This window comes from Xiphophorus maculatus, chromosome 7, assembly GCF_002775205.1.
Source record: "Xiphophorus maculatus strain JP 163 A chromosome 7, X_maculatus-5.0-male, whole genome shotgun sequence".
Lineage (NCBI taxonomy): Eukaryota > Metazoa > Chordata > Actinopteri > Cyprinodontiformes > Poeciliidae > Xiphophorus > Xiphophorus maculatus.
In genome coordinates, this window is record NC_036449.1 from 7618260 (window position 1) to 7631348 (window position 13089).

A 13089-nucleotide genomic window follows, 5' to 3' on the forward strand; every position below is an offset into this window, starting at 1 on the left:
CTAAGCCACTTCTGTTTTGCTGTGCAGTTTCTTTCCTAACCACATTCTTAACAGCAGAGATCCTTTGTTTAAAACCACGCCTGCATCTGTTTCTGCAATCGCACGTTTATTGGGATACTTGAAAAGCGAAAAACTACGGCAACAGGTGAGCTACACGTTCACTGTGAAGCGGTTGCCCACTGCTTTCGGTGATAGAAAATGAAATGTACATCCTGTGCCCTACAGTTATATAAATTGGTTAGTGGACATTTTTGACTTACCTTTTCTCTTGAGATATCAGTCTATAGTTTAATGCTTTGCAGCTGTTTTAGCTTCTCTGTCAATATGGCTAACACCCAAACCTTATCAGTGACACAGATGCAACATTTGACACGAACAATCCAAGTAGCGGCTGTAAGCTGGTTGATTTATTGGATTATTATTTAAAAAAAAAAAAAAAAAAAAAACTTTTATCTGGTTTCTGTCTCAAGTTTTATTTCTATTACCTACATACATTTTACTTTTTGATTTTATGTCTAATTAGGTTTAGGTGCTTCTCTAAATGTTCTGCGATTTTTTTCTCTCTCCAAGTTTACATTTTATATTTTTCTGAATGTCTGTGAAAAGCAGCATAGAAGAAAAGCATTAATTCAACCATCTCTGGTGGTTAATAATTAAACATGAGATTTTCTTTGAACAACAATGACTGCTTTATTATTGATTGCATTGACGAATAATCCTTGACCTCATCCGGTTGCCAAAACTCCTCCACTCTCCATACAAACCTTGCCCCACTACACTTCGTAGTCACTCGAATAATCTGCTTTTTTTTATACACAATATGTGGAAGTGTTACGACCACCTGTGACAGTCCAGAGTAATCTTAGGTTGGATTTCTAGTGTTTGGATGTGCTTAAACAAAATATAATACTTGCAAAAAGGGATGAACTGATGGAAATATTTTGGCCAATGTCAACAGCTGATATTTATATTGCTTTTATAGCCGATATTTACCGATATTATATATTTTTCTCCACCCTTTCAACACCATGAAAGAAACGAATGTCGCCATCACGGACAATGACCAAACGCTTCCCTTAATCCTGCAGAAACAAACGGCAACAAGACAGAAATAAAAGTCAATTATTAATTTCGATTCAGTTTACTTATCGAACTAATACAGATATATATTGTAGTCGCTTCATCCCTTTCTGCAGCTTTACTGGCTTTTCAAGGTATTATAAATGCCAAGCCACAGCCCAAAAACATGCGTGTTAGATATAATATGGGCCGATATTAATTCAGTCACAACATGTAAAAGGGAGAAATCTCAAAACTCCTGAAACAAGAAAATTGTCAAATTCCTTATAAATTCCTGCATAAAGATGAACCTTCATATTTTTCGCCTAAAGGGTCAACATTATCATTCAAAACCAAGATTGGGACAAGAGATGATCAATAAAAGTATTAAAAACCAAATATTTTCTACTTACTAAGTTGATTTTACGTCCCCCAACCATTTTTCCTGCATCGTCTATTGCTGATACACACTCTGTCAATTATAGCTGAGAGTGAGTACTCTAACTTTATACAAATGAATGTCTTTCAGCTCCAAAGAGCAGTGGCCCATCGCCAAGATAACAAACACTGCCACTGCCCAAAAGCATACAGAGATGAGTTTACAGAAACACCCATGCATCAACAGTTTGTCAAAGCTGCAGCACTACAGGAAGCAGACCCGGAAAGCATTTGTTTGTTTTAAAGATTGGTTTACAGCTGTATGGATACCAGCCTGTATAACCAAATTGAATCCATCATATTTAATGTATTTTCAATGCCAGTGTTAACAGATTTTTTTTTATAAAATTCTGTTTCGGGATTGTTTTTATTATTATTATTATTATTATTATTATTATTATTATTATTTTAGCCTCCATGTTTCATTCATTTTGGAAAAAGAAAATTCAATTAAAATCAACTTTCTCGTTCTAATTTACACCCAAACCTTTCCATTAGCGAACAGCTTCCTTTTTGACCTCATTCACAAGTTTTGGATGAATTTCATAACTAAAAACAACATTTTTGTGAACTAAAAGTAATTTTTTTCTTGCTTTGTTGTAACAATGTGTCTCAATAATGCATGTTTTAGAGTTCAAAAGTTGATTTATCTTTACATTGTGCTACACTGATAAGGAAATGCTTTTGTGGGTCGAGTGGTACTGAACCACAAAACACTGTTCTGTTTTAAAATAGCAAAATCCTGTTTTACGACAACTTGCTCGCTCAACCACAGAGGTGACGCCAGCTTTGCTCCAAATGCAAGTCATGAAGGAGGAATGAGGAAGAAGAAGAAAGAACAAAAACATTTTCCACGTTTGTTCATCTTTTTATTATATAGTTCTTAGATGAGACTCAGGTAAAATCAGTATGGATTGGTAAAAAAAAATAAATAATTTTAATTAAAGAAAAAAAAAGTCAGCCACATTCACCAATGCATCTCTACTCTTCATACCGCTATCTGTTGTTTTCTGCCACAGGAACTATGCGTGACATATCCTTTGAAAACGGCTGTTAAGATACAGTCACAGATAAAACAGTAAGTGTTTTATCCATGTCAGATTACAGGCCACAGATTGAATCAGTATTCTGAACAAAACGGGGGGGGAAAAAACATGTCGAAAATGGAAAATATCAATCATTTTCTGTCATTTTAGGGAATAAAAACATAAGATTCTCCAGAGGCGGGTAGAGCAGCCAAAACTTGTACTCAATACTATTTATGTGAAATGTATAATACAGTAAAACTACTTTAAGAAGTTTTAGCTTCTTAAAGCCAAAACTTTAGACTAAAAGTTACTTGAGCAACTTTTATTTCAAAGTTGCTCAAGTAAATGTAACTGAGTAAATGTAGCTCATTAGTAGCGACCTCTGAGATTCTTATATTCCAGGCTTTTTCACCTCAGGTCTCACGGTATGAGACGTCGTATATTTTCTTGCCAGTTACTCCATAAACCAAGCAAGGCCCTCAGTACTGCTGCCAAAGGCCACTTCTGTTCAACACTGATACACTGCGGTGTGCTAATGTGAAAGTTATATACTTTCATTTCCCCGCCTGACGAGCTGGCAGGGCTGAACAGCGCAGAGCGGTTCCTGAATACTGCTTGTGTAACTCAAAGTAGAATGTATGTACAGCAACTAAAAGTTACAGGTTAACTATCCCAGTGGTTCGGCTTGCGGTGACTTTACTGTTTTCAATGAACGCCAGCCGGTTCAGACGCCGCAGAAGAGCACAGGAGACCAGAAACCCGCCCTCTGTCTGCAGGTAAACACACAACACTAGCGACAATGCCCGCCGTGACTGTACGGTAATAACAGCGGGGGGTCTGCGTGGGCACGAACTTCACCGAGCGGCTGTCAACTTCACCTCCCGAAGCCCCTGCGCGGAGAGAGGCTAGGGAGACATGCTGGAGACTAGACCGATTCCGATTCCTCATTCTCCTCCTCCTCCTCCTCCACCAAAGGAAACGCCGCGCGCCATCTCCCCGCACGCGCGCGTGGAGCGACACGCAGAGCTCGTGCCGCTCCACGCGACTCAAAACAGACGTGCCAAGCACACTCACCAGCAGCACCAGCGCGAACATTGTCGCCTCTCTCATCTTTCTCCTGTAGCGGATCCAGGAGGCCATGATGCCGTTGCCACGTCTGGATACGCAGGCGCATTCGGATTTCCACGGATTGTAGGGCGAGGCGCGGAGCACCCTGGGAAATGAAGTCCTTGTTCAAATTGGCACGGGAAGGACATAGTATGCACCTGCAGCCTTCCACCCTGAGCTGGCCCAAACACCCCGCCGTTCGCTATCTCTCCAGTCTGAACACACGATAAATGCTTCTTAGCAAAATATGGCAAGACGTACTGGCATGTAATTACATTATAGCGGGTAATTAATACATAGATTTGTATCTATTTATTAATTGATAAATTAATAATTTTAATAATTAATTAATAATTAATTAAACGACCTGTTTGGACAGTGTCTTTCAGCCTGATGAGCTATACTCGATGGACTCATATTTTGCAGTCCGTGATCTATTTGAATAAAGTAAGACAATATGAAAAATGCTGAATGTATTTGAATTTACTTTTGTACTCATTCAAACACATTCTATCTATCTATCTATCTATCTATCTATCTATCTATCTATCTATCTATCTATCTATCTATCTATCTATCTATCTATCTATCTATCTATCTATCTATCTATCTATCTATCTATCTATCTATCTATCTATCTATCTATCCAAAATGGCTATATTTCCCAACATAATTTGACTGAATATTGTGGACAAGATTGTAGTCTGTCTGTTTGGTAGCTTTTCTTTAATACCAGTCTGCATAATCTGCCCACAAGGTAAGGCGTTCAGTTTAAACTATGAACTTTAAAGAAAAAAAATGTCCAGAACAGAATATAACAGAGTTGACTAAAACAGATCCACCTTGGCTAGTTTTGCATCTGCGCAGATGAGACAAAACTTGTGTTTGTTGTTAAAGGTTCCTTGATGCCCAGGGAGTTCAATTGCTAGGTTACCACCACCACCACCACCACCACCCAGCGCAGACACCGCAGGTACAGGCTCCACCACACCCCCCACCAACATGCAGGGGCCAAATCGTTTCCCAGAAGCCCCGGGCGCTCTTCATTTTGATCCGGTCTGGAGTCCGCAGCGACCAACACACACACACACACACACACACACACACACACACACACACACACACACACACACACACACACACGCACGCACGCACGCACCCCCACACACTTCCAGTTCTGGCAGGTTGCGCGCGTCTTTCCTCCCCACCTCGCCTGCAAATCGCCCCCATCTCTCTCTCTTTCTCTCTCTCTCTCTTTCTCTCTCTCTCTCCACTCCCTCCCACAGCCTCCTCCCTCCTTTTCTTCTCCTTCCCCGGTTCTCTCTCCTCTCGTCTCCTCTCCTCTGCCCGCCTCCCCCTCCCCTCTTCAGCCCGGTGGTATCGCCCGACGGAGGAGCAGAGAGCGCAGTTATCGGCTGCAGGTCTCTGGGAGAGGAACGCGCAGTGGCTGAGGAAACAACACGTAGAGCCTGTTTCTATTCTGGCTCCGCTGCAGAAAAGTGCGAGATCTTTTACGCCCCCTCCCTCCCCTCCCACCACCTCCTTCCCCTTGTTGTTTGTTTTTATTTATTTGTTTTTTTTTATGTGTTTTCATCCGACTGGCTTTTTTTTTTCATGGTCCAGAGGAATACAACCCGCATTAGAGGTAAGAGGAAAGAAAGAAGGAAAAAAAAAAAAAACCACATCACTTTTTCTTTTGTTGTTGCAAAGAATGCCTGGGATGAGAAAAGCAAAGCACTTTTTCGGGTGTGTGGTCGCTCAGTTTTCAGGTCGGATTCTGCATCGGTTTTGCATTCAGGAGCGGAAATAATGTAATCTGACATTGAGTCATTATTTTTCTTATTATTATTTACACAGTAAACAAGCCGCTTATTGCAACGCACACCACCCACAATCAGTAATGGTGTGGCCACTTTGGAGCTCTATTCAGGCATGCGGAGGGGTCCGTCTCTCTCGGGACCAACCCTCCTTCAACACAATACCATGTGCATAATTAGGGGTTTTGCTCTTTTTATTACAAATAATATAAAATCGCAGACACTTTCTACAACATTTTCTCACTTTCTTTATTTAGGCTTCAACATTTTTGGTTGTTTCTTCTATGTCAAGGTGTTGTTAAGGGAAGGGTTTTTTTGTTTTTTATTAAATGTTGTAGTTTTTTTTTTTAATGCCTGGCCAGTTTTACTTTCCACTCACGTTTCATCCCAGGATCAGAGGCGCATTTGTGGGCTGCAGGAGCTGCCTCAGCCTGCCCGACAGTAGCTCTGCCTCAAACTTACTTTGTGCTCCTGGAGTCCACTGAGAATAGCAGTTTAGGAAAGGGGCTAAGGGAAAAAAAAATATGAAACAAATCTATCGCGCAGAGATTTGTGTGTGCGTGTGTGTGTGTGGGTGAAGCTTAATTTGCGACAAAAAAAACTGTCTAACAAAAATCTAACCTCTCGTTTGACTCATGTCTTCCTTGTTTTTCCTGTTACAATTAAGGCATGGTCAATTGTATCTGGTGGCTTTCATTGTCTACATAAGCAGCTTTTACGCGCGGGAAGAAGCATTACACGTGTTTCGCATTTTACCCCCAGAATTTTTTTTAAAATAAAAATAATAATAATAACTTACAATCACCTTCGAGGCTGATATCGCTTATACTTGAGCCCAGAAAGTCTGTATTCATGAGCTTGTCACTTGGGATGGATTGCTTCTCCCGTTTCTCCTTGATCCAGTCCAGATTCGCTTAATCTCGAATCCTTAAACAAGGATAAATGTCCGACAGGGAGAGATCCCCTGGACTGCAAATGATACGACCAAAGACAGGTTGAACGTGATGAAAAAAGAAAAAAGGCATTAGAAGCTCTCCTTGCATGTTTTTTGAAGCTGATTACTGGGGAGTTGAATCTGTGGAGCTTTTCCTGAAAGCCCCGACAGAGGGCAGTGTTGAGCGGTACTGTGCTGCACCTTACCAGGTGACGTTCACTGGCACAGAAGCAGGAAAAAAAAAACAGCTTCAGTGTGGTGGAGCAAAGGTCCAACAAATGAATAAAGACATTTATAAAGTTGGTTGCTTTCACGGATGATCGCTTGGGTGACTTTTCCCGTCTGAAGTGCTTACATTTCAAGCACCTTTGAACAAGCTTTTATCTGCCATTGGCTCTTAAACAGATTTGCTCCATTTCCTGCCTGTCTTCATTGCTGAAAATATCACACTCAGTCCTGCTGCATGAATCAAACAACTTTTTTCTTACACATGTCAGGAGGGTGGCTCAGGACTGCTTAGGGTGGCAGTTTCGCCTTATCCGAACTGCGGCGTGCGCAGAATTTCATTGAAATGCTGTTGTTCGGCGTCAACATCACAAATTGGCGCTGCACTCGTTAGGAGTAAAACAGCTTTAAAATCCGACCGAGCATGGCAGGAGTTTGTGTTGGCAAAGGTTGACAAGTTTGTGCTTTGGATTAAGTGCTTGATGGTGCCAAAGGGGGCTGGGAGGGCGGGAGGCCCGCTGTAATTTTGCTGGCCGTCTGGCCCCCTGTAATTTTGCTGGCCGTCACAACATCATCTCTTCATTTTTTAGTTCTGCTCGTTTGTCTTCCATAAAATACAGCGTTTAAAGGTAATGTAGCTGGGAAATGAAGAATAGAGTAGGGGGAATAAATTATTTACTGTCACCACGTTGGGAAGATTTCAGATGTACCAGCAGCAAGTTATACAAAGTTCTCAAAATTCATTAAAAAAAACAACAACCTCCCAAGCAAACAGAACCCTGCTAATTATGGTTTGCTTGTATTTGAATCAATGCCATCACAGAGATGCAAGAAATCGAGCTGATCGTCAGGAATTAGTGAAACTTACAGCCGAAGAGCAACTTTTGACAGATTCTGAACCGCTAATAGTTCCACTTCAGTCTGTTCTGCTCGTCTTAACAAGCTGCTTCTGTGTGTTTTATTTGTTAACCAAATTTTCCCTGGGTTAGGGTTAGAACTCACCCTAAACCTAACCACAACCCCAACTGTGTTTTCAAATCTGACTCAATACATATTTGAAGTAGGAGTATGGAAGGAAGTTGAGATCGAAGAGACAAAAACGAATAGAAAAACTCAGATGCTCAATCTAAAAAGAAAGTTAATCAGCTGCTTTATTCCTTGTGTGATGTTACCAGACAGGTGTGTTTCTCGAATCTAGATTAATTAATGATAACAACATAGCAAAGCATAAAAGAAAACTTTTTCCCTGTGGGTTAAAATTGAAACGTAAAAGGGAATTTGATTTATTTTGCAGGAAATCCTGGGTCCTGGCTTTAAATCTCAGACGACAAGCATCGTCAAACTCATTAAATTCTGGACTTTTTGCATTTTGGGGAGTCCCAAACCGTTAGTGACTCAACCCTCTGAAAATCCTTTGGCAGCAACCCCTGTTGTGCTTTGAAACAACCGTGCCTTTCAGAAGCGCGCAGAGAAAAGTATTTGGTGGCATGAAATCAATCAATTAATCTTGACTTAGTGACAAATCATATCGTTATCCCGTCCTCATGCATATTCAGCCATGCATTTTAACAGCCTCATCTGTACCCTGTGGGGTTGGCTTGACTTCGGTTTTTGTTGCTTTGTTCACTCGTCAACACGTGCGATGAATGCCATATATACATTTATCCCCCCAACAACTTTTGATTGATATTCATTTATTCCTTCCTGGTTTTGTCAGGCCCACATGCTTGTCCTATGGATGATTAACGCCTTTGTAAGCCTAGGAGCCTCCTTTTAATTTCCCGGTTCCGTCCTTTCAAATGGAAAAGAGGTTTTCATCTTTGATGAACTTATGAGGGTCTCTTGACAGGTGGGTGGCTGGGTGGGTTGGGTGAGAGGGGTACCAAACCAGCGCCCCAAAAACACTCCAACATTCTCCCCTTTCTCGGCCTCCTGAACTACTTCTTTCTCTACTTTCACCTTCTTCCCGGTTCTCTTTGTCCCTGCTGTACAGCGTGCGGGATCGTTTTGTTTCAATGACACGCAGGAGCTCGTATCTGCGTGTCATCTGATGCCGGCATGAATAATTCATCCCCATTAACAAATATGATAAGTGTCATAGAGTAGACGAGGCGGCGGCCTCTTTACCCGAAATTTGTAAACCGCGCCATTTGAATTGTTTTTTGTTGTCGGGCATGATTTGAGAGGGACAAACGGCTATGAAAGTTTAATGCCAGGAGAACTTGATCTGTCCTCTCGTTCATCTGAAATTACCCTGAGAACAAAAGGAGGAGTACGGTCTGACCTTCACAAAGCGTGTGGGTGTTGCGGTGAATCTGTCTGTCTAAAGAGATAACAGACGGATGCAGATAAGAGGCATGATTAAGTCTAGTCTAGTGCCACGCTCTTTGTGTAATTTCCTCTCACCGGCTTTTATCAACAGTTCTCACAAGCGCATTGAGAAATTCGAGGGAAAAACAATGTTTCATCCCAGCGTGGAGTGACTTCTTTTGTCATCTTCAGGTGCAGCTTTTCCCACCCGCCGAGCCAAAGTGAGTCAGAGAGTTGAAGCAGACCGTTTTTACAGCATGGCATTTCTCAAGCTTTTTGGAAACCTGTCGTCTATGTAAAATCAGTTTTTCAGAACATCTGCTGCCTCTCAAGTGGACCAGACTTCACTTTTTTTCCCTTTGGTTGTTAGGGACAATTCATTATGCTGGCTGGAAGTCAATACTTTGCAGAATCACTACATGATGTGGTTACAGCTGCAAGTCTTTCAGGGTGTGACTCTACCGGATTTGGTCACCTAGAGACAGGAATATCTGCCAATTCTTCTTGGCAAAATAGCTCAAGCTCAGTCAGATTAAGTAGAGCGTATGTGAAAAGATTGTAGATTCAGTACCTAAGTCCTGAATCTAATAGGGCAATCCAACTTTGGAGCTTTGACTGTGTGTTTTGGGTCATTGGTCTGCTAGAGGTTAAATTTCCAGTCCATTTTCAAATCACGTGTAACAGGTTCTGGTCCAGGATTGCCTTGTCTTAGTTAGCTCCAAGCTTCTTTCCATCAACCTGGAGCACCAACACCAAGGAGCTGTTGAAGAAGCTACAGCAGAGACTGTACTTTCTGAGAATACTCAAGAAGAACCGTCTTCCCTCAGACCTGCTGCAGGCCTTCTATCACTGCTCCATAGAGAGTCTGCTCACGTACGGTCTGTGTGTCTGGTACGGCAGTAGCACATCCGCGGACAAGAAGGCGCTCCAGAGGGTTGTTAGGGCAGCAGAGAGAACCATAGGCTGAACCATCTCCCCACTATGGAACAGATTTACACTTCCAGGCTCCACAAGAACGTTTTGGACATTTTAAATGACTCTTCACACCCTGGCCATGGTCTCTTCCAGCTGCTGCCATCAGGCAAGAGATACAGAGCAATAAAAACCAGGACAAATCGCCTAAAAAACTGTTTTTACCCGATGGCAATCATGGCACTAAATTCAAAGGCATAAGAACTTCTGCTCTTGACACCACTTTGTTAAAAATGTAAATTCTGTTGCAACACCTCCAGGCGCTGCAACCATCTTCTGATGTCTATTTATTTCTCATTTTGTACTATTTATTTCTTTATCTTTGTATATTATGTATATACACATAACCTGCATCTTAACTCGAGTCGAGCAAATCTCAATCTCGTTGTAATCTGTTGATGACAATGACAAATAAATCTTATCTTATCTTAACTTATCTTAAACTGACCCAGCCTAGTAAAAACCAGCCCCTTTTCCTATGCTTTACTTCACACAGAGGGTCTGGACCCCTGTCTATTGAGAAACAATTGCTTGCTTGAGGTGTGAACTCTGTCGAAGTTTTACATTTTACCCCATTGCTAATGGAAATGTAAACAACTGTGCAGGGACTTGCCCCATAACACCTTTTCCAGCAATAAAATCACTCAGACATTCTTCTTGCTCTGACTTTAATTGCTCAGTATTTGTAGGCGTGGCCAACACTGACAGAATGGCTTCGTTACTTCTTTTCCCTGTCATAGACAAATTACAACCCTATATTGAAATGGAGTTCCATGGGAGAAATCCCAGAGGATGCACTGAAGGGAGCTGGGAATAGAGTGGTTTGTCATATAGGAAGGCGATGGCTAGGCTAACTCTGATTAGGTTCCTTGTGCCTGCTGAAAGAAAAGAATCCCCTCCACCATTTTTGTAGTGGGAATGGTGTGTTCAAGGTGATGTACTGTGTTAGTTTTCTGTGATAGAAGGCAGATTTGTGGAGGATAGATGCTTTACCACTTGAGCAATGGATCTTGAGAGTTACCATAGACCACATGGCTACATTTGATTAATATTTGATTAATGCTTTCCCTACTCAACTTCCTGGGTTAGGTGGATGGTCCTGTCTTGCCAAGATGTCAGGCCTAGGCTGGCAACAACCAGCCCTTGGTCCAATGCTATTTGCTTTGCACAGAGGGTCCGGGCTCTTGACTATTGAGAAATAATTGGTTGCTGGATGCCTGGACTCTGTTTAGGTTTTACATTTCACCCAATCGCTAACATTTGCCGATGACGTATGTAGTTTGACCCAATGAATCTTACCAGAAAGTGTAAACAACCATCCTCCACTGCAAAGACAGAAGTGCAGAGCCGAAAAAGACGGCTATTAATGTTAATTCAGAATTTGAAAGCGTGGCCAACACAGACTGAATGGCTCCATTCACTTTCACTGCCAGTATTGCTAAAACCACAGGCAAACTACAATTCAAAAACGGCACACAAAATCAACATTATTGTTTACAACGTCTCCTCCTATTCAGTTCGACTTCTACTGGAGGAATCCAAGTGAATAGGAGAAAGCACAGATGGAAGTGTAAGCGAGATTTGAATCGAGCGGAATAGCATAGCAAGACGATGGTGAGGCTCAGTTGTGCCATACTCTTATTCATGTCTTGAACAAAGGTCGATGAGATGCCTGAAGCTTAGAAGAGTTGTTCATAATCAAATCCTGCTTTAAGTTACTCTCTTGTGTTAAGACACATGTGGAAAACCTTATGGATGTGAATAGTTTTTTTTTTTCTTTTAGCACTTCAGTGTGGTTTTCCCCAAGGAGGATGGTAGTAAGTCACAATGTAGACATCCTCCTCTTTCGTTTCAGGCATTTAAGGAGAAGGAAGACGCACACAGAGCGAGACGTCTCTTGAAAGTCGCCCTGTGTATTCAGGACAACATCAAAGGGTGTGTTGCTCACTCTTATGTAAATATGACACCAGATCTGAAATCATAGCTTCGGGCGCTATGATTTGAGACGGCAGCTTTTCACCTCAATATCCTCCTGTTCTTTACAGCGGGAATGCAGAGCCGCGTCACCTGAATGTGATTATGTTGTCCCACAGCGGTGACACAAATGTCGCCATTTTCAATTCGCACGCACTTCGAAACCTGATTGAGGTCCTGTACCTGAGCTCCCCTCGCTTTATTCAAAATGAAATCACTCCTCGGCTGTTTCCTAGTGAGGAATTTCGCTCTTGATTCGGCTTACACTTTTTTGTTTTGCTGCATTTCGTAGCGGTCCGTGGCCAGTTTTGCTGTCAGTAGAGAACTTGTAGGCTGTGGCTCACCTTAACAACAACCAGATGAAAATGCGTGCGTGATCTCTGGGCACTGAGGGAGAAAGTGCAGCTCGTAATTAGCGGACAATTACAGCGGGAAGCCGTAGGTCTGAGCCGGAGCGTTGAAATGAATAATTCCACCCTGTCTCTCTGAGTCCCGTCAGTCTCCTAGGATCTCATTGTTCCTGAATGCAGAGGCCTTCACTCACAGGCCTCCCTCTGTCTGTAACCTGGCCTTGCTCTGCTCTGACACACAACCTCGCTGTCTGTGAAATCCGATATGGAAGCGAGCGTTCCCGCATTCTGTCTGCAACGCCGCTAATTAACGCTTGATCCGACCCAGCAGTCTCGATATGTCGCGTCGACATCATCGTGTTTGTTTCACCTATCCTTGGTCGCTATCACAAAGAAAAGATATAGGCTAGAGTAGAATGCACTACTTAGGGCATAAAACAAGCTGGGTTGAGCCTTTTAAACTTGCAAATTTATGCAACAGTAGTTTCTGTCTGAATAGGGAGGACACAAAAAACTCCAAAGACAATCAGAGTGCAGCCAAATTGTAGGGCATCCTCTTTCATATACAGATGATTTTAGTGTCCGAACGAGCAAAACCCTAGTGAGACATTTTGGACAATTATTTGTAGAAGGGCATCCTTAAACTTGAACTTAATCATTTCAGTGATTTCTGTCTCTCTCGGTTTTATTCGAGGTGCGCACATGTGCGTGTACGCATGCGTGCATGTCTGAGCAATCTGAGGATTTTTTTTTTACCCCTTTGTGTGCATGTGAAGCGGACGTGAAGGCATGCGCCTTTTTTTTTATTTTTTCCTTCTTCGTCCCTCCTCTGTTGAACCTTGGCATGGTCTGAGCAGGATGAGAATAAAAGAAGG

At 42.2% G+C, this 13089-nt stretch overlaps 2 protein-coding genes across 3 annotated transcripts in view; one reads left to right on the forward strand and one right to left on the reverse strand.

The window, feature by feature from the left end:
• Window positions 1-3677, reverse strand: part of pdia5 (protein disulfide isomerase family A member 5) — a 62550-nt gene extending 58873 nt beyond the window's left edge. Inside the window, exon 1 of the mRNA XM_005802972.2 lies at window positions 3600-3677. Coding sequence (XP_005803029.2) covers window positions 3600-3665 — 66 coding nt within the window. The 5' untranslated portion in view covers window positions 3666-3677. The remainder of the gene's footprint in view (window positions 1-3599) is intronic.
• A 1337-nt stretch (window positions 3678-5014) lies between these two features.
• sema5b (semaphorin 5B) overlaps window positions 5015-13089 on the forward strand; it is a 236644-nt gene continuing 228569 nt past the window's right edge. For both annotated transcript variants that reach the window (XM_023336501.1, XM_023336503.1), the window contains exon 1: window positions 5015-5277. The gene's annotated coding sequence lies outside the window, so the exon portion shown is untranslated. The remainder of the gene's footprint in view (window positions 5278-13089) is intronic.